The sequence below is a fragment of the Galleria mellonella genome, unplaced genomic scaffold (genome assembly GCF_026898425.1).
Source record: "Galleria mellonella isolate WM207_F2 unplaced genomic scaffold, CSIRO_AGI_GalMel_v1 utg57, whole genome shotgun sequence".
Lineage (NCBI taxonomy): Eukaryota > Metazoa > Arthropoda > Insecta > Lepidoptera > Pyralidae > Galleria > Galleria mellonella.
In genome coordinates this window covers 2911810-2932218 of record NW_026442119.1, presented here as the reverse complement: position 1 = coordinate 2932218, position 20409 = coordinate 2911810, and the positions used below count along the sequence as shown (strand labels likewise).

General features: G+C 31.6%; 1 protein-coding gene across 1 annotated transcript; it reads right to left on the bottom strand.

The window, feature by feature from the left end:
• Positions 1-218: 218 nt before the first annotated feature.
• LOC113509658 (organic cation transporter protein-like) lies at positions 219-17638 on the bottom strand. Its single transcript, XM_026893041.3, has 7 exons — positions 17333-17638; positions 8211-8421; positions 5616-5716; positions 4084-4235; positions 2890-3516; positions 2182-2363; positions 219-1158 (listed from the first exon to the last, which is right to left on the bottom strand). The coding sequence occupies exons 1-7, from the start codon at positions 17494-17496 to the stop codon at positions 1000-1002; spliced, it is 1596 nt and encodes a 531-aa protein (XP_026748842.1). The 5' UTR covers positions 17497-17638; the 3' UTR covers positions 219-999.
• Between the last annotated feature and the right edge of the window lie 2771 nt (positions 17639-20409).

The window sequence follows — 20409 nt, the reverse complement described above, 5'->3', positions numbered from 1 at the left end:
TTGTTAATCTACCTGCTAAGAGTGGCAACTACTGACATATGAGAGCTACCGCTTCAAACGAGAGACCGACGTTCAGCAATGAACAGTTAACGGCGGATATGATGCTATGACAAAGAAAGTGTTATAAAAGATATATTTTTAATAGATACAGAAACTTATTGATTTCTATATCTACTAAAATATTTAAATAAGGTTGATAAATAAATAAAAAAAAAAACTAAGTATATAACATCTCATTTATTCATCGTATTTACCTACAGTAATTTAATGTCTTATTTAATTATTTATCGCACTTACTACAAATAAACATGAAAGACGTACCTAATTTAATATTAAATATCAATGAAATAAAAGATTCATTTTATGAGCTTCAATTACTAATGAATGATCCATTCTACTCACGGGCACGTCATGGTTATTATGATATGGAAACTGTAGTCCAAAGATCGATATAAATTTTAGGTATCTATATTAATACCTCTTATATTATATACAGCTAATAACTCACATAAGTACTTATATAAGTAATAAGTAATACACACACATAAATACACCTACCTACTTATTTCTTAAATACTATCGAAAGTTACAAGTTTACCTTATACATAATATGTATTCTATAATATACTTAAAGTATATCTATTTCACAATAGAATTACTTATTACAAAATAGTATCACATTTAAAATAAAAACCACTTATCATCAAAGTAAGTAATTCGTTCACATACTTTGTATATATTTTAACTTCATCAACTTTGGAATGCAGACGTCTTCTCGCTTTTTTTCATCATCATTAACAGTTTCTTTAGTTATTCATTATTCATTATGTTAACTGATGTTACTAATCTAAGTCGCATAAATATAAATTCTTACTGTACATTCTTTTATATAGGTATATATTTTTAACATGGCCCGATATAATCACTTATTTTTATAAAAATGTTTTGTAAATGTCAACTACCTAATGGTGAATAACAAATTCATTATGTCTATTTTCTTCACAAATGCGTAGTGACTTTATTTTTGTACGAATCTATTTGTGCGATCGTGTCAAACATGGGCATTGTCCTGGTTTCAGGTGTAAATGTGAGCAGTAATGCGGATACAACGGCAGTTGACGAGAACAGAATAGATGGTAAAGCCGTAAGTTCCGTCGTCTGAAAAAAAATATAAATTAAAAATAGTTAGAAATTTTAGACCTTTGCCTGCCTTCATGATTAAATTTACCAGAAAGAGACTTTATACAAAAGTCGTCTGCTAGGGCACCTATGACCCATTCGTGTTTCTACCGTAAAGTAATCATGTCTGCGTAACTGTGTTTCGGTTCGAAAAGTGTGATATGGCAATGAAATTACAAAGTACAGAGACGTAACACCTTAGTACTCAGGAATACCAACGCATCATGTGTCGCCATTTGTCACATCACACAGTATAATAATATAATCTGTTACGTCTATGGTACTCTTCATGTCTATAGGCGACGGTTACCACTTTTCATCAGATAGCTAGTCGGCTTGTTTACCATTCTAAGTTGCATAAAAAATGGATGGAAAACAACAAACATAATAAAAAAAGTTTGTAGTTACTAATTATATAGATTTTATTAGAAAGAGACCTGATATAAAAAAATATCAGTGAGGCCTGTTCGTCTCTATAAACGACGGTTATCACTTTCTATCAAGTGGAACATCAGCTTCTTTACCATTACAAATAATATATAATAGACAGAAAGTTTTGAAAAAATATATAGAATCACAATAAATAGAAGATCAAAGACAAAAACAGGCCTAAGGAACTTAAAAAGAAACGGTTCCAAATAGTATGTATAAAATTTAAAAAAAAAAGTGTGATTTTAGTCTAACCACAATTATGATGTCACATCGGTAGTGCATTGTATGACAATATAACCTATTCTATTCTCAAATGGAATAGTTTAAATAAAAACTTCCCCAATTCATAGTTTTTAACAACAAGGAAATCAATATATCTGTCAGTTAATTACATATTTCAATAGGAAAATCTTTAACAACGAATTCAAACAAAATGGTTTAAGATTATTTGTTTCGTTCGAAAAGTATGATCTCACTATACCATACACATCTATTTACTTCGATTTACACCTAGCTACTATTTAAACAATTTTAAAACAATTTAAGAGTAAACAAGAGTGTTAATCATACCAATAATGGTGTTAGCGGTGCTAACATAGCTCCTATTCTCGCCGCAGTGTTACCACATCCAACCAGCGACCCTCTCACGCTTGTCGGAAATAGTTCCAAGCTGTATGTGTATATGCCAGTGAAACATACAACTACTCCCAACTTTCCTAATAGGAACAATAGAACCTTCAACCAAGTGATAGCTGAAAAGAAAAAATAGTTGATAATTTATTCTGTTAAATTCCGATGATGCTAATGATTTTCTAATCAAAGGATCCCATAAGTCAGCTGTAGAAAGAACAAGTACTTGATGTATAATCATGAAGAATCTCTTATAGATTTCAAAATTTTTATTCTGATAAGAGATTCCTTTCAATAGGCATTTTGACAAACGAGATGTTTTCTATTATAAATGCTCGAAGCCCAAGAGAGTTGTACCTACGTGTATTAAAATATGTATATATGAGTAACATACAATGTAATTTAAAGGTGTAATTTGTTATTCAATAAAGACTATTATTATTAAAAAAAGATGTCAATTAATTTGTATGATTAATCAAGTCTTAAGAGTCTCGAGTTTTGTCCTCAAGCCAATGCATAAAAAATAATCCGAGATATCATTATTATTATTCACATCAAATGAGCTATAAATTTGCTTGTCTCTTTTAATAGAATGATAATAACAAAGAGAAATATTTATAACAATATTCTAGTTTATAGGATACTTACAATCTGGTGCATAAGTTTGTGCTATGAGAAATATGGCGGAGAAAGCATAACCACTCTGCAATGTTATCCTTCTTCCAAACTTGTTAAAGGTGTAAAACGCCAATAAATCTCCAGGGAATGAAGTCAACGAAGATAAGATGAAATTTGTATACTTGTTTCCTGGCAAAAGAATCGAGTGTACCACCAAGCCGTAATACAGAAAACTGGATGTGAAGAAGCAAATAGATGTGACACCAATTCGGGTCATAATCTCTTTTGAGTTTAATATGTCTCTAAAGTTTTCTTTCTCTTTCTGTGTCTCTATATTAAATTTCATTCTTATTTCTTCATCACTCAGTGCATCTATTTCTTCGGGGGAAATGTTTAATTTATTTGATTTACTGATTACTTTGAGCGTGTCCTTTGCCTCTGTCATTTTACCACGAAGCATTTGCCATCGTGTGCTTTCTTTTAATAATATAATGTATGATACAAGTAATATCATTGGAGTGTAGACGACTAGTACTATCAGTTTCCAAAACTTTAGTCCCATAGCTATAAAAGCGAATGCCACTTCACCAACATATACTGCATATGAAAATATAACTCCTGCTAGTACTCTTTTTGATTCCCCGCCAACCTCTATCACTGAAAATTAAATAACATATCAAGATACAGAATGTTTATTGGCCAGAAATATAATCTTTATCTCCAAATTTTACTATAAAATGCAATTATGTACTTAATTCTTAATCAATCTATCTAATCTATCAAGTTTAAATATATGTTTCCATTTTAAAACATTTTCGTAACTAAATATAATGTATAATTTTAAACTAATTAAAATAACAAGTTAGAGTTAACAAAGTTTAAGCTCTTGAGTCTTTTGGCAACATTATTTTTTATATTTTCAACAAATTTTGTAGAACTTTCGCTATAAATTGAAGATACATTTTTCTCAAAATCTGTTTATTATATAAAAGTGGCAGTATCTGCATTGTAGTAATTTGTACACAGTTTCAACTTCAATGGGTACCTGATGGATTTTACATTCTGCTGGTATAGTTTTTTAAGGTGAAGGGCTATAGCACATAGGGCACATAAAATCATACGAATCATAACGCAGTGACTATGCTTGACTGCAGCAGTAGATAAAGCTTAATAACCTCTGAGAACTTATTTGATAGTTTTATTTAAATTAATAAATTGACTTACATAATACAACAGCCACCGTATAAAGTCCAGAACAAACGACAGATTCTAAAAATTCCACTACTAGGTACGTATAATAACTTGTTATAAAAATTTTAATAGCGCCGATGCAACCTCCTACTGAGCAAATTATTAACGTGGGTTTTCTTCCGAGTCTGAAATACACACCATAATATTATTGGTACGTATGGGTAATTATTTTTATACATTTAAATGCAATAGTATGGTCATGAAGGCAAAAAAGCATAGTAAATAAAAATAAGTGGAAAACAACTACAAAAAATAACAGCGTAATAGTTATAAAAACACACATACATACATATCTGTCACGCCTGTTTCCCATTTGGGTAGGCAGAAACAATGGAACGCTAAATGCTTCGATTCAAAAAAACGTCTTTCGTTTCCTCTACATTCATCAATCTTTTCATACACGCTCGCCGGTTACGGGCACTTTTACTTTTAATATAAAAACAATTTGCAAATAGCTATAAAAATCATATCATCAACCTCAATTCAGCCATTATCCTTCCACTGCTGGACATAAACCTCCCCTATAAATAGGATATCGAAGGACCAAATGTAAAATTTGTAGCTGTAATATACATTTTTTATTTTTATAATAAATCAACGATTCCTTTTATTCTGAAACCTTGGTAATGTGGCAGTAAACACACTACTTCACCTTTCGGGGTACGATTCCCAAACAACATAGTCATTATAATTATTGAGTAGGTACTACCCATGTTTATTCTAAGTTTTTTTTATATATAATATATATGCATTTTAGCCGTGTGGCCCCGGCATAGAATAGGCCACCCTTTCCCGTAGGTGTCGTAAGAGACGACTAGACTACTAGAGACTCAGGTAGGGCGAGGTATGAGCAGCAGCGTTCCTCTTAAAACATCGCTAAAGCATAACTGCGGTTGCCAATTCGCCTACCAAACGTGGCGACTATTGGCAAAACCCTCCAAGGGTCAGCAGTCGACTATTAAAAGCTGATATAATGGTATATGCATTCACATAAAGTAAACGCATATTTTTCTATTTTTCCCATAAAACCAGATGTGCTTTATTTGTCCAATGTTGTTTATTATTTATCTTATAATATAATAAACTTTTACCTACGATTATAACGGATACATAGCCATTATAACGGCAGCAAAATCCAATCACTGTCCTCGTCTTACATGCATAAATATAAAACCTTGTTTAATGTCAAATGACCGGTTTTAAGCTAACCAAATTTATTTTATTTGTAATATAGGATTTGTAAACTGCAATAGTTTCTAGAAACTTATTCTCTAATATGTCCACTGTCTGCGCAAGAAATCAAGATTGGCAAAAGTAACTAGTAAAAGTATTACTAAAGGGATCCTATCATATCTGAAAATATTTTCTAATCCTTCCATTACGAATTTTAATCTTGAAATAAGATACGTTGAGAGATATATGTTCGATTTGTCGGAGATAAAAATTTTCAAATTAGTATTATATATAGACTGGTTTGTTTCAAGTTTATAAAATATAAAACTTACTTGTCAGTGACCCAACCAGTGAATAGCATGGATAGGATCATTCCTGCGTTGTGTACACTGCCTACTAATGTAGCCTTCCACGATTCGCAGCCTAGATTAAGCTAGAAAAAAAATTACACAGTTGCAGTTTGTTGATTGCATCACAATAGTGGAATATATCTAGAGTTTTTTTTTATCCATAATAGGGAAAAGTGACTTAAATAGTGAGAAAAATTATAAATGACCAACAAGAAAATAAACTCTATCAAATCAAAAAAAAGCATACATTATTCATAAATACAGAAGATTTAAGAAAGGCGTTTTTATTTAATTATTTTATTTATTCTTTATTGCACAATAAAATTTTGTACAAATGGCGAGCTTAATGCCATATGGCATTCTCTACCAGCTAACCATTGGGTAAAAATAGAAAGCGTATGAAGGGCAGATGTGGTGAAAAATATGTGACAATTATAGTAACACATTAAGGCAATACACAATATAAATATAATACACATAAGAAATGCACATATAATACATAAACATTACTTTTAATATATATGGATAAACTAATACATATGAAATATATACATATATATATATATATATATATATATATATATATATATATATATATATATATATATATATATATATATATATATATATATATATATATATACATAAATTAAAACAACGATAAGCATTATGAGATATAATAACTATTGAGTGACCTGTAACTAGCGCTGGTTTTGTTGACTCAACAAATAATTAAAAAGTCTTCTTTTAAAAATATCTTTACTTGATGCTCTGCGTAGATCTACAGGGATTTTATTCCAAAGGCTGATAGCGGTGACAGTAAAAGAATTGGACATAAATCCGGAATGATGTGACGGGGTGATGAGGAGGAGATTATGAGATGACCGAAGATTAAGGGTATGGGAGTCTTTGAGATACTGAAATCTATCTTTCAAATAAGTAGGAGAGGAAGGATCATTGAGGATAGAGAACAGTGTGCAAAGTATACGTAAGTCTTTGCGGTTACGAATGGTCAACCATTTACATTTTACATGCTTTACATTTTATTTTATACATACTTTTTTATACATGCTTTATATTATACATACTTTTAAAGACATATTACGATTTTTAAACTACTTTCAAAAACAGTTTGTGGATACATAGATATTTATAGCCATTGCTTTCGTCAAGTACATGGTGTAATGGCAGGCATTTCAAGTTTTGCGCAGATGAGGTCCCAATTCAATTCTAATTGAAGAAACAAACTTTTCTAATTTCACTCTAGTTTGAGTATACTGAGTTGTGAAGATTTTCGTCTAATTGCTCATAATATATCCATTTCTATATTTCAGTGTTTTGTTGCTATCTAGTCCTTTTTATAATTTGTTGAGTTAGAATATAAAACAAAATGAAAACGATATAATTTAATGTAAATATAATACATGTTTAAAAAGTCAAAAGGGTCAACTCGGAGATATTGAGTTTAATTGAATATCAAAGGGTCAGTGAAAGGATCACAGACATAAATTATCAAAATAAAAGTATGATAATTATTCTTGTAAAAACAGTACTTATGTAAGTAAACATTATTCAATACAGACGGAACTAAATTTTAATGTTTTCGTATAACTAGATAAATAATTATTTAAGCAGCAAATCATGTAGTTATAATTAAGAATTATTTGCTAATAACATCGCTTCTTTACTTATTAATATTTGCTCAATTTTTAATTCGTACATAGGTACGTGCTACGTACATACTTGCTTCATGCTGAATGCACTATGAAATACGAGAATTATCGAGAATCTAATTAATGTAGAAACTACACACAATGATTAAGTATTTAATTATTCTACTAGAGATTAGGCATACAGTTAAAATAGTAATTAATTCCATCGACAATTACGTATTATTCTTTTACATAGCAAAACTTTTGTCCCCGTTTCATATTCGTCCATTGGCTTTTTTTTTTATTTTAAGAGGTTTTGCCTTCTTTAGGTATTCACAATAATAAAAATTTCATTTTTTTTAAATATATATTGTAAATAAATTCTAACTTGTAATGTGCATGGAAATTTATTAAATATTTTATTTATTTATATTTTATTGCACACAAAGATTACATTAATATCGATTCTTTAATTTTTTAGTTTTTTTTTTATTATGATACCTACATAATTTAATTTTATTTTTAAACTGCGCGCGGTACTGGACACTGCAACATGACTTTATTTTTCTAAAATAAAAGATTTTTTCTATAATAAACATAGCCTAAGTTACTCCTTATTTCATCAGCTATCTGCTAATAAAAGTCTTGTCAAAATCGGTCCAGCCATTTCAGAGATTAGCCGGAACAAACAGACAGACAGACAAAAATAATAAAAAAATGTTATTTTGATATATGTACCGTATATATATATTCATATACATGTAGTAAAAAACGGTTATTTCAATATTACAAACAGACACTCCAATTTTATTTATATGTATAGATTAATGAAATTATCTCTGTACGCCAAGTTACATTTGAATAAATAATTTATATTCAAATATTTTTAAAAACTTTTTTTTTGATAGAATGTATAATACTTTACCTCGGAAAATATAGAGTTGTGATTCTCATAAATCCATTCGTCACATTCTTCCAATAACTCGACGAATGTAGAATTGGAACATGTATGATTCCCTAAGTTGAATGCTTCGGGGTCTATTACCGGTCGAAAGCATTTCTCGTCTACATTTTCGGGCCACCAAGGAGGTGTTTTAACACTGGGATCGAGTGATTCGCATTCAGGAACCTTACATCTGCAACAAAAGAAAAAAATCCATGTCAATCAACAGTTGCCTATACACTCTGTGTAACTCGTGCCCTGCCGTGACTGTCACGTGTTTAAGAACAAGCACCATACTGGCACTACAGTAAGGAATGACCAGTCAGCAAAAGGGGGAATGAACTGTTAAAAACGGGGACTATCGGTACCATTGTTATTAATATATTAACGTCAGATAGACCTCCACGCGGTTGCTCTTGGAAACCACGAGGGGTTGACTGACTGCCTCCACCACCACTTCCTCTCCACTATTATCCCTTATTGGCAACTCGCTAACATACACCGACAGTACAAACATGAATATCATTTCATTATCTATTAAAAAGCAAAAGTAAGCGAAAGGCTTTGATATGTTCCGAATGTTTACATAATCATTCGGGACACATTGTTGTTTAGATGTGACCATTGAAAGAATGATAGGTAGTACATTATATTGTATCTATTGACAATAGGTTAGAAAGAAGTTTTTTATACTCTATTAGCACATTCCATGTTCAGTTAAAGTACATATTAAGTAATCATACCAGCCGTTAACTGTCCAATGTTTAACATAGACCTCCCCCAGGAGGGTTTTGCCAGTAGTTGCCACACTTGACAGGCGGCTTGGCAACCACAATTAGGTTTTGGTAATATTTTAAGAGAGACGCTGCTGCCCATCCCTCGATCATTAAGTTCTTTTAGTTGCCTCTTACGACACCCACGAGAAAGGAGGGGGTGGCCCATTCTATACCGGGACCACACAGTAATTATAAATCATATACCTTTTAAATAGAAACACCTAATTTTTGAAATGTTAGAATTAAAAAAAAAACACATTAGAATTTTTTTAAACTAATATCAGACTAATAACAGATCTTTTTATTCGCAAGAAATATTAAACCTATTTTAAAAATTATTTCGTTTGTAGAAAGCTAATAATATATTAACAAGTAACATGGGCTGTATTTTATTAAAAAAAAACCGTATGATGCTGGAGTTCAATAGTTTAAAATAAACATCTCCTGGCATTTAACTATTGTAAAGTAAAAAATTCGAAATACTTATTGCTGCCTGTTAACCAGTAAGTTGTATGACTAGTTTCGGATTCAGTTATTTTTAGTAATAGAATTTGATAGCCCCATTGCTAACAATATGCCCTATTAGATCGACTTCCACGTGATTCTCCCTAGAAACCATCGTGAACAATTCTTGTTGAATTCGTCACGATGGGCTAACTGACCTACTTAATCCTCACCTATCATCCTTCATTGGTGCCCCGCCGGTGTACACCGATAGCGCGGGTGGGGTTACCATTCCATTATCACCCATTCAAAAAAACTGCTGTCAGGAGTACCGTTAATATACTAGTTTAAGTCAGCAAAAGATGTCATCGTATGTATCTCGTGTTACATTATGTATGTATAGAATTATGCAAAAAGAAGATCTGACGTAATAAAATTTCTAGAAATAACATTACGCAGTTTAGCTACTTTCAATGAATTATATAATTATTGGATTATCTGTATTTAAAGGTCATTATACCTATTGACTGGACTGGACTGGACTGGACTTGCATTAATATGCTACAGTTAAGAATATTTTCTGTATATATAGTACCTGCTAGACGACTTTAATTTACAAAAAAAAAAAATAGCCAACTAAGTTAGAAATTCTTTTCTATAATGGATAAAAATCAATTATGTTATCATGCGGACTCCAATATAGAATAATGGATAAGAAATCCTATCGTGATGAATTTATTTGGAATTTTTTTTTTTTTTGGTGGGTGAAAATGGTATGGTAACCCCGCCTGCGCTAACGGGGCACGCTGGTGGAGCACCAGTGAAGGGTGATAGATGAGAATGAAAACAGGCCAGTTAGCCCAACGTGATGAATTTATCAGGAATTAACCATGAGAGTTTCCAGGGGGAACTGCGAGGAGGTCGACCTGGTTGGGTATATTGCTAACAATGGGATTCTCAGTCTCCGTTACTAACAATCCCTTATCCCCTCTCATTTGGAATTAGTCATAAAGGTTCGAACCATAAATTTATTCGCCATTTTAAGTTCTATAAAAAACATGAAACTCTACCAACTAGTCTGAGGCTCTCCCAACTAGAATTACAAGAGCTGCAATTAAATATTTAAGCGACTAAAATAACTATTTGTACTTTAGAGACAAGTAGGTATATGTTGCAATCTAGTTGTATAAGCTTCCTGCTTACTAAACGACAAAGGCAACGAATTTAACCAATTTTTTGTATATATTATTTTTATTAACGAAACAGAAGTTCATTAAGAATTAATCACGATGCCAAGTGGTATTGCGTGAAGATTGATTTAACATGGTGTATTGCAAACAATATGTCCGTAGATTATTATTACTAAGAATCTCTTCCCCCCACGCCAACTTCGTATCTGACATACAAGACTTAATTTAATTTCTCTAAAATTTTCTACCAAATTAATCTTGCAGTCGAAGGAATTTGTAATTCGGACGTCATATGATTTCGCATACTTTCTACCAAATTTTAGAGTTGTAAGAATTTGTGACTCGTTTGTACGTTCTTAATTTAAAAAGTTTCCCTTTTAAATTACATATATGCCTATAAATATATAAGTTTTTTTAATAGGTGAAAATGGTATGGTAACCCCGCCTGTGCTAACGGGATACGCTGGTGGTGCATCAGTGAAGGGTGATTAAGTTTACACATATATACACTTTTTCTTTGTGCATAATCATACCTTGATAATATAAAATAGATTTGCCAGAAACAAACCGTTCGTGTATATTTTTTGATATTGAATGTTTAAAGAAAACACCCAAAATCAACCAGGTATCATGAAAATAAATCTTTATATTTAGAATTCTTATTCTTATGTTTAGAGGAGGCAATAAATTACCTATCTATTAATGTCATGGTAGTACCAGGTATAGCTAATAGCTTTTCAGCATTCAAAGTAGTTAGCATTCAGGAAATTGAACAACAATTGACATCACATTGTACCACTTGTATCTACTTAAATTGAACATACTAGCTAGATGTCAGTTTCCAACACCAATATTGTTCATGACGTATCCTTCTATTTAACTATTGTATTTGTTTTTAAGCAACACTCTATGGCTATTGTAATAAAAATCATTTCTTTATAAGACCATCTGTATCTACACACACAAGACAATACTTGTTCAAAGCTTGTTAACAATGAGAACTCGTACAATGAGCATCGATTTAAATTCTTCTAATTTGTTGTCTCTACGCACACGAAATTAAAAGGTCCGTTTTCTGATAATTAAGTTTTATTTTATATTCTTCCGTGAAATAGCAATTGCTATTATTCTTATGCAATTTAGAATGGCAAATAATCTGACGGTCCACCTGATAGTAAAAGGTAATCGTCGACTATAAACTTACCCTCTTATTCATAAAAAGGTCAAATCTCGACTGAAACTCGACAAATCGAGACTTTGTACAAAAGTCGATTGCTTTGGTACCATTCGTGTTTCAACCGTGAAGCAGTTGTGTTTGCATAGCTGTATTTCGGTTTGAAGGGTGGGATATGGCGTGAATTTACTGAGTACAGAGGAATAACATCTGAGTCCTCAGGAATGGCAACGCATGGGGGGTATCATGGGCGCAACAGTATACTCTGTTATGTCCATGGTACTGCTCATGTCTATAGGCGAGGGTTACCACTTTCCATCAGGTGGGCCGTCAGCTTGTTTGCCATTCTAGGTTGTATAAAAAAAAATTCTCATAAACCTATTTTAGCTATAGAACTGTTTTGTCTCTTTCTTTTGAATTAAATTCCCAATTTGGAAAAAAAGTGACAATACAGTGTAATATTAAAATAGATTTGTAAAAAGTTTTAGTTTTTATAAATAAGGGGCTTAATATGGATTTCTGGAGCTTACGTACCTAGAACATAATCATGTATTGATAATGTTCTATGTACTAATATCTTTGAAGAAGCAGAACATCTTATTTGGTATGACTTCTTACTATTTCATATTATTACTTATTTATTATATTCACGGCTGATAACCCAGGTAAATTATTATAGTTTACTTAATTAGATTCATCATACAAAATTTAAAATTTAAATCGATATAAATTATTGATATGTAAGTGTGAAATAGGCGTTATTAAATACCTATCTTGTGGTATGGGTCCGTCTTGTAAAAACTATGTTTTATAGACAGCTTTAATAATATTAATTCAAGAAATTCTTGATATGATAATCAGGCATGCATCAAGTATGTATACAAATATGTTTACATAAAAAAAAACTCCAAATAATTCTATGAAACTCCCCAATTATGGTGTGAGATTTCAAATAAAATAATAATAATATTAACCATTATGGGCTTAGAAAATTCTCCACGTGTTACGTTACATACATTACGTTAAGTTCATCGAAATAAGCTTGTCTGTCATCCAGGTTACACCTGTATAAATAAACGTGAATACATAACAACTACGTTATTGTTCTCTTTAGAAAAACGTATTAATTACGTATGAATGCAATTGTGCTTATTTACATATGTTTATTTTTACATTTATTTTATGTTAACGCGCCACCTACCCGTTCATTCTTTAATTCCTTCTATTCAAAGGTTGTCTGGAAGAGATTGCTTAGCAATAAAACTGACTTTTGTAATACACTATGCTTATTGAAAAACCTTCAACAATTCCTAGAATATTGGTGCAATAAAGTGTTAAATGAATAAATTACCTCGCGCGGTACTCCCTGGAAACTATCGTATTTAATTCCCAAAGAATTCGCTACGATAGACCAACTCATCTAACTTCAACCTCATCACTCATCCTTCACTAGCACCCCGCCCTTGTAAATGGATTGCACCATTCCATCTATTTAAGACTTTAATCATTAAAAAACTAAGTCCACATCCGTCACTTAGACATTTCAAGTTGTATATTTTTTTTTAACTTTATTGAATAATAAAATCAATCAACATAATAATTAACTATTTTGCATACAGTGTTTATTTTGTATTATAATTACATACAATAGACCATCTGGTCTAATATCTATATATATATATATATATATATATAATCTATAAATAATCTTATTTACATCTAAATATAGATTTATGAGTGTAAATAATAACCGTTACTATTTACCGCCTATACCTACCTACATACATCTATTTTCAGAATAGCGTGACGTTTGCAGAGGTGAGTTCAATGTGAATTAATTTTGGTAAAACAAAAATGCACGACATGTGTTCAAATACCTGCCGATTCGTTTTCATTTACATTACAAATTATCTTATTAACTGTATAAACCGAATTAAGTTTCTTCTTGATTGGATGAAGATGGAATGATAGGATGAAATGACAGTACGAAGTTAAGTAAGTTAACTCATTGTGACGAATTTAAGAAACGTTAACCATAATAATTTCCAGGAGCTATTTAGAGGTTGACCTGCCTTACCTTCCTATCCAATCAAATTACGTTAGGTCACATATGTAAGAGTTTTTATGATTCTTCTGTATAATATTCTTAAGTAGAAATAAATGCATTAGTTCGATCTGAAAGATATCATAGTAAGGGAAAAATAAAATAGTTAATAATACCTCTTGTGTCAAGAAATCTTAATCTTTGTACTTCAAAGATTAAGATATAACTTCATATGTGCTACTGCACATATGAAGGATTATATGCTACTACCAGATATTACTCATGTGAGGATATCTCCCTCTGATGTTTTTCTAAGTTACCTTCGTTATATACGAAGACATCTATTAAGGCTTTCCAAACGGAGACAGACGGCGTTTACACTGTGACTGATTCATAGTGTTAAACATGCCTATAGGCACAATTACATGTAAACAGTTATTCATTTTCTAACGAAAAAATTGTAAGCTTCTTTGACATGATCAGTATGAAGTAAAAATTAAATTAACCATGATATCGATTCAGACTTGAGAGTAGAATACGTCAAAAATATTCTTTTTAAATAAAATTAGATCCATTCTGAAAGACATGTAAGAGTCACGTTAGTCACATCGTTTTGGAAATGAGCCAAAAGAATACATGTAAATTAACCAATTGTTACAAAAGTATACGAGTACATGCTTAGGTAACTAAATACTTTGAATAACATAATTACTTTTCTTTATCTTTTGCTACAATTAATTTCGTCACTGTCATGATTTTAGTTTCCTTCCGCTAACAGTCAGTGTATGTAATGAGCTCCCTGCCTATGTTATTACTAGGAACTGCAGAAATTCTTCAAAAGGGATGCATTAAAGTTGTTTCAGAGTGCAAAAGCGCATATTACATGAATAACATTACAGGTATCCTCAGTTATGAAAAATATTTACAATTAAGCTTACTTTAATTTAACTTACAATTAATTAATTAATTATTTAAATTAAGGACTATATATATATATATATATATATATATATATATATATATATATATATATATATATATTTTACACACACACATATATATATATATATATATATATATATATATATATATATATATATATATATATATATATATATATATATATATATATATATGTGTGTGTGTGTAAAGGGTGGCAAAGACCATAGACAACCCATAGACAAAAAATACCAGAAAAGTTGCCTGTGCTATGCTGGCCTTTTAAAAAGGTATACATTCTCTTCTTGAAGGTCTTCAAGTCTTATTTGTTTAGAAACGCCGGTGGTACAAAAAAATAAAGGCCTGACTAGTACGATAATAATTCTACTATTTCCTTCTATGACAAGGCCCATACCCAGCAGTTTCGTTTATAACGTAGGTACAAACGAGCATGCGGTTTATCCAATGGTAAATGATTACCACCGCTCATAGGTACCCAATACATCAAATAAATATGCATTGCCAGCCTTTTAAGAAGGAATATGCTCTTCTTTGAAAGTTTTTTTTAATGGGTGATAATGGAATGGTAACCCCACCTGCACTATCGGTATACACCGGTGGGGCACCAGTGAAGGATGATAGGTGAGGATGAAGCAGGTCAGTTAGCCCATCGTGACGAATTCAACAAGAATTGTTTCCGATGGTTTCCAGGGGGAACCACGTGGAGGTCGACGTAAAAGGGCATATTGCTAGCAATGGGGCGTCTAACATTGCTAACAATCCCTTCCCCCCCCCTTTTTTGATGGTTACAAGGACGTATCTGTTCGAAAATACTGCTGCTCAAAGTTGGTTTCATACGATGTAAGACCGCCACTTATTTAGATGTAATAAAACTATAGCTTGTAACAGGTTCTTCGGTTATGAAAGTCAGCAGCTGATATTATTCCAAATAATTCCTCTGCACTTCCTTTGATGCGATAAAAAAGCAAAGAGACGCAACGTCTCTATACAAAACCAGGAGATCGAATTGGGAGTTGAATGATTATCAAAACCGAATCCGAATTCAACTGCCTAAATCTAGCCAGATAGATTACTAAAACAAACACAAGCTCTGGATTAGGTCCACGATCATAAACCACACACAGCTGAACCAATAATCGTCAATATCGGAATGATCACTCCATGTTGGTAAATGACGAAATTGTTGCTAAAGTATGAATTTGTACGTAGTACCTACATAATATTATTATTGCATAAACATGAACAAAGGTAAGGGCAGGTAATCAATTCTAGATGAAATATCGAAACGTTTTAAGTCGGAAACCTCTTATCAATTTCTCTTAATTCTAATTACAATTTAATTATACTAGTAAGCAAGTACGTAGTAAGGATACGTCGTACGCGAGTGTGTGTATGTGTGTGTGTGATTATAATTCAAATTGTTCTATGGTTTTATTTAAATTTAATTTGTGTTTGGCTCGTCTAATCATACTATTTCATGCGTTAATTGCAGGTTCGAGCTTCGCAAAATACAAACATTTGTGGATAATTATGCGTGTATATGTATTTAAAAAAAAAAAGTATTTTTATCTAGTAGCTACTCGCAATACAAACTCTGCTTAGTTTAGAACCCGCTGACGATGTGTAATATGTGAAATAATTCTTAGGAGGGTTAATGTATTCACGCGTCGTTTCGACTAGGTTGCACAATGCAATGAACACGAGCCGTCCACTATTTTATGGTGAATACGTTGTATTATTGATAATGTTTGTATGTACACACACTATTATACCAATCCTACTATTCCATTAATCTTATTACTATTTTAAATGCGAAAGTTTATCAGGACGTGTGGATGAATATTCGTTACTCAATCACGCTTAAATGGTTGATCGAATTTGAATAAAATTTGGTACACAGGTAAGTTATATCCGAAAGCAATAAATAGAATACTTTATAATTATATTGTTTCATGTCGACACACTCGTGTGATCCCGGCATAGAATAGGCCACCCCATCCTTTCCCGTGGGTTGACACTAAGAGGCGACTAAGAGAGGGCGAGAGATACGCAACAGCATCCCTCTTAAAACATCTCCAAAGCCTAATTGCGGTTGCCAGTACGCCTGCCAAGCGTGGAAACAACTGGCAAAACCACCCAACCTTCCTAGATATGTTCCCCCGCTTATGTTCAGCAGTGGACAGTTAAAAGCTGATATGATGATGATGATGTCAACAAACCTACGAGCTAAAGTCAGTAATATTATAAATGTGAAAGTTTTTAAAGATCTTTAGTTGTTTGTTACTCAATCAGATTTAAGCGGCTGAACAAATCTGGATAAAATTTGGTACACGGGTAGATTATATGTTTATACATAGGATACTTTAAATATTTATTTACGCGAGCAAAGCTGCAGGCTACTGCTAGAAATACATAAACTTAAAATACTTGAGTAACTATATAGCACCCTACGATGTGATAAACTATTTTTTGCTTGACATCACATTGCTAAATTAAAAAAAAAAAAATCTTCTCACCTATAATCAACTTCTTCAGCAACAAACACATAATTAACATGAGCCATAGACACCATGAATAAAGGTATGCATATCAAAAAATATTGGAACAATTGGTAACGACCAAATTTTTCAATTTGTTTATATATATCACCTTGCACTTTTGCTACATTAATCACAGTCATTTTTTTTATTTAAATTATTTATAATAATAATAATGTATAATACAGTTGGAGTTTTATTAACTATCGTAATAATTATTATTTTAATAATACTAGATTTTAAAGGAGGCCGTCTGGCCGCCACTATAATACTAAATATACTAATCAGACAACGCGCGTGCCATAAAATGGACATAAGCAACGTTCACACTGTGACAACCTTAGGTGACGACACACATGGGAAAAAATTAGATATATGCAAATAATCACATTTACGTACATTTTGGCATCTATTACCGGTACTGTTAAAAATAATCATACATGTACTTACAGTTTTTTTTTATGTTTATTTTTAAATTAACTGTACGCGGCGGCTTTTCCTGCGTGTTTCATTTGTATAAAGTTTCCTATGTATATAGAAGCGGCTCAGAAATATCTAGAGTCGGGTTAAATACATTTATTATAACTTTGTATGTTAGCACACTAGACTTATAACATTGATTTGGCTTTTGCTGTTATAATGTTATAATTATTTTTAATGAATAAATTAATAAATGTTTCGAGTTAGTATAATATAACTTATCCGTGTACCAAATTATATTTAAATGCACTCAGTATTTTTTGTGTAAACGAGTGACAAACAACCATACTCACAAACATTCACATTTATTATGTAATAAAAAATACAATGGTTTGGATCTAAGTGTTTATTAGATCCAAACCATTGTATTTTTTATCAAAATAGCAATTTTTTCTGACCTATATCATACTCGGATATACATATATTTACATATTAAACATTTATATATGATGTTAATAGGAAATGTATAATAATTATATTGAAGAAGGCCATTAATATTCGCCACATGTCCTTGGAGTGGATATTAATGATGACAATTTTGTGCTGTATTCTAGAACTACATAATAAAATACCCGATAGGTTTACCATGAAAACAAATTCCAAAATGACACACCCAATTCTGTGCTTTCGTTCATATCCAAAATAAAAGAAGCTTAAAATTTGTCCGTCTTAAATCCTACCATAAAGTGCAAAAGATATTGTAACATTCTTAAGTATTTATTATGTTATTTTAACATCAAAATCATGTTTCGTTCGGCTCTCAAATATCGGTTTTTTTTTTTTTATGGTAACTGTACTCAATGATTTTTATCCATTTTAGTACTTGAAACGAAAAATAGTAGAAGTAAAATGATTGAATTATTAACATTATCAAAGCATAGCTGAAATAAGACAAGCTGGTCTGAAATGTATATTACACAAGCTTTTTTATGCAACATAGAATGGCAAACAAGCTGATAGCCCACTTGATAGAAAGTGGTGACCGTCACTTATAGGTCAAACGGCTTAGTATTGAAATTTATTTTAAGTTTTTCTTTTCTTATCTGATCTACTGATATCTCGTACTTGTTTCATTTAGTCACCTCCTTCAACATCTCAGATATTACTTAAAGGATCGCAGTCACCTCCTGTACACACAATATCCACAGCCACTTTTATTACCGCTTGTCTTTGTAAGGTAAGTAGGGTAAGTAAGGATTCCCCTTGTGAATGCTAAGATTGTAGAATGAGCTTCCTACCAAAGTTTTCCCTACAGATTTATCGTATGGGACTCTTCAAAAAAGGCGTATTAAGGTTCCTTTAGGGTTGTTAGCGCGCACGTGACATTTCTGGTGTTGCAAGCGTCAAAGGACTACAGTGACTGTATACCATCAGATGGGCTACATGCTTGTTTGCCACCTTTGCAAAAAAAAATTTGTGATAGTATATAGAATTACAAAATAATATTTTTAATTGCTGATTACGAGAAAGTTTTTAATAAGAGGAATTAACGTCCTCTTTGCACGTTTCACATTATCAAATTAACCTTCAGGCGACTCTTCATGGACACCATCATTTATAACGCTTGGCTACCTATTGACCCATGATCCCTTTATACTCAAATGAGTACCAGCCAGGGATGATAAACATAAGCCCTTACAAGTACTCCGTATACATAGGTAAAACAGGAAGGTTTACTGTTCCACTCACCGATTAAAAATATTTGCTGATCACGAAAAATGATTTTATTTTTCTTTATTTTAAAGAGTTTTACCTTCTTTAAATATATCACACCTATCATACCCTGAACTCTTTTCTCAGATAAGGTTTTGTCTACTTTACTTACTTACGGAAAGAAAGGAATTAATACACAAATATTTTGCATCCCAGTTATAATAATATTAAGGTCAATACTACACTAAAAATTAAATTCTTGTTAATTATATTCGAAAATTTAAATTAGGTAGATCTCATGATTTCCAAGAGTTTAAGTTAGGTAGATCTTATGATTTATTTAAATTATTTTTTTGTATCATGTATAGTTAATCCTTAGGACACGTAAGACCATAGCATTCGGATATAATAAAGATTGCACCGACACTTTAAGTAAATGAGAAAGTATTCTTTGACTCTCTTCTCGTATAGGACATTTTAATAAGACCAAAAACAATTTTCGATGTTCACATTATTATATTACTAAATAGCTATATAATAACATACACATACGAGAACATATGATTTCAAAAAAAAGATTTGAACAGCGAAAAAGTATATGCATGCATGAGCATCTTTGCCAAATTTATAAATAGATATTAAATATACACACATAGATTCTAGTCACCTAACAATGGCGTACGTTCAACTCAAAACAACTGGTTTTTCAACCGATAACAAAAAAAGAGGTCTTTTTTATCTGATAAAATATACTTTTACTAGAGAGACTTTGTACAAAAGTCGTTTACTTGGGTACCTCTGTCTCATTCGTGTTTCAACCGTGAAGTAGTTGTGTTTGCATGGCTGTGTTACAGTTTGAAGGGTGGGATATAGCGTGAATTTACAGAGTACAGAGGAATGACACCTGAGTCCTCAGGAATGGC

Bases quoted from the DNA above. Each gene is read 5' to 3' on its own strand.
- LOC113509658 (XM_026893041.3), bottom strand. From the start codon at position 17,496: ATGACTGTGATTAATGTAGCAAAAGTGCAAGGTGATATATATAAACAA. The intron at 4,236-5,615 runs GTAAGTTTTATA...TGTGTATTTCAG, and splicing joins ACTGGTTGGGTCACTGACAA to ACTCGGAAGAAAACCCACGT. The intron at 1,159-2,181 runs GTATGATTAACA...ATTTTTTTTCAG, and splicing joins CACCGCTAACACCATTATTG to ACGACGGAACTTACGGCTTT.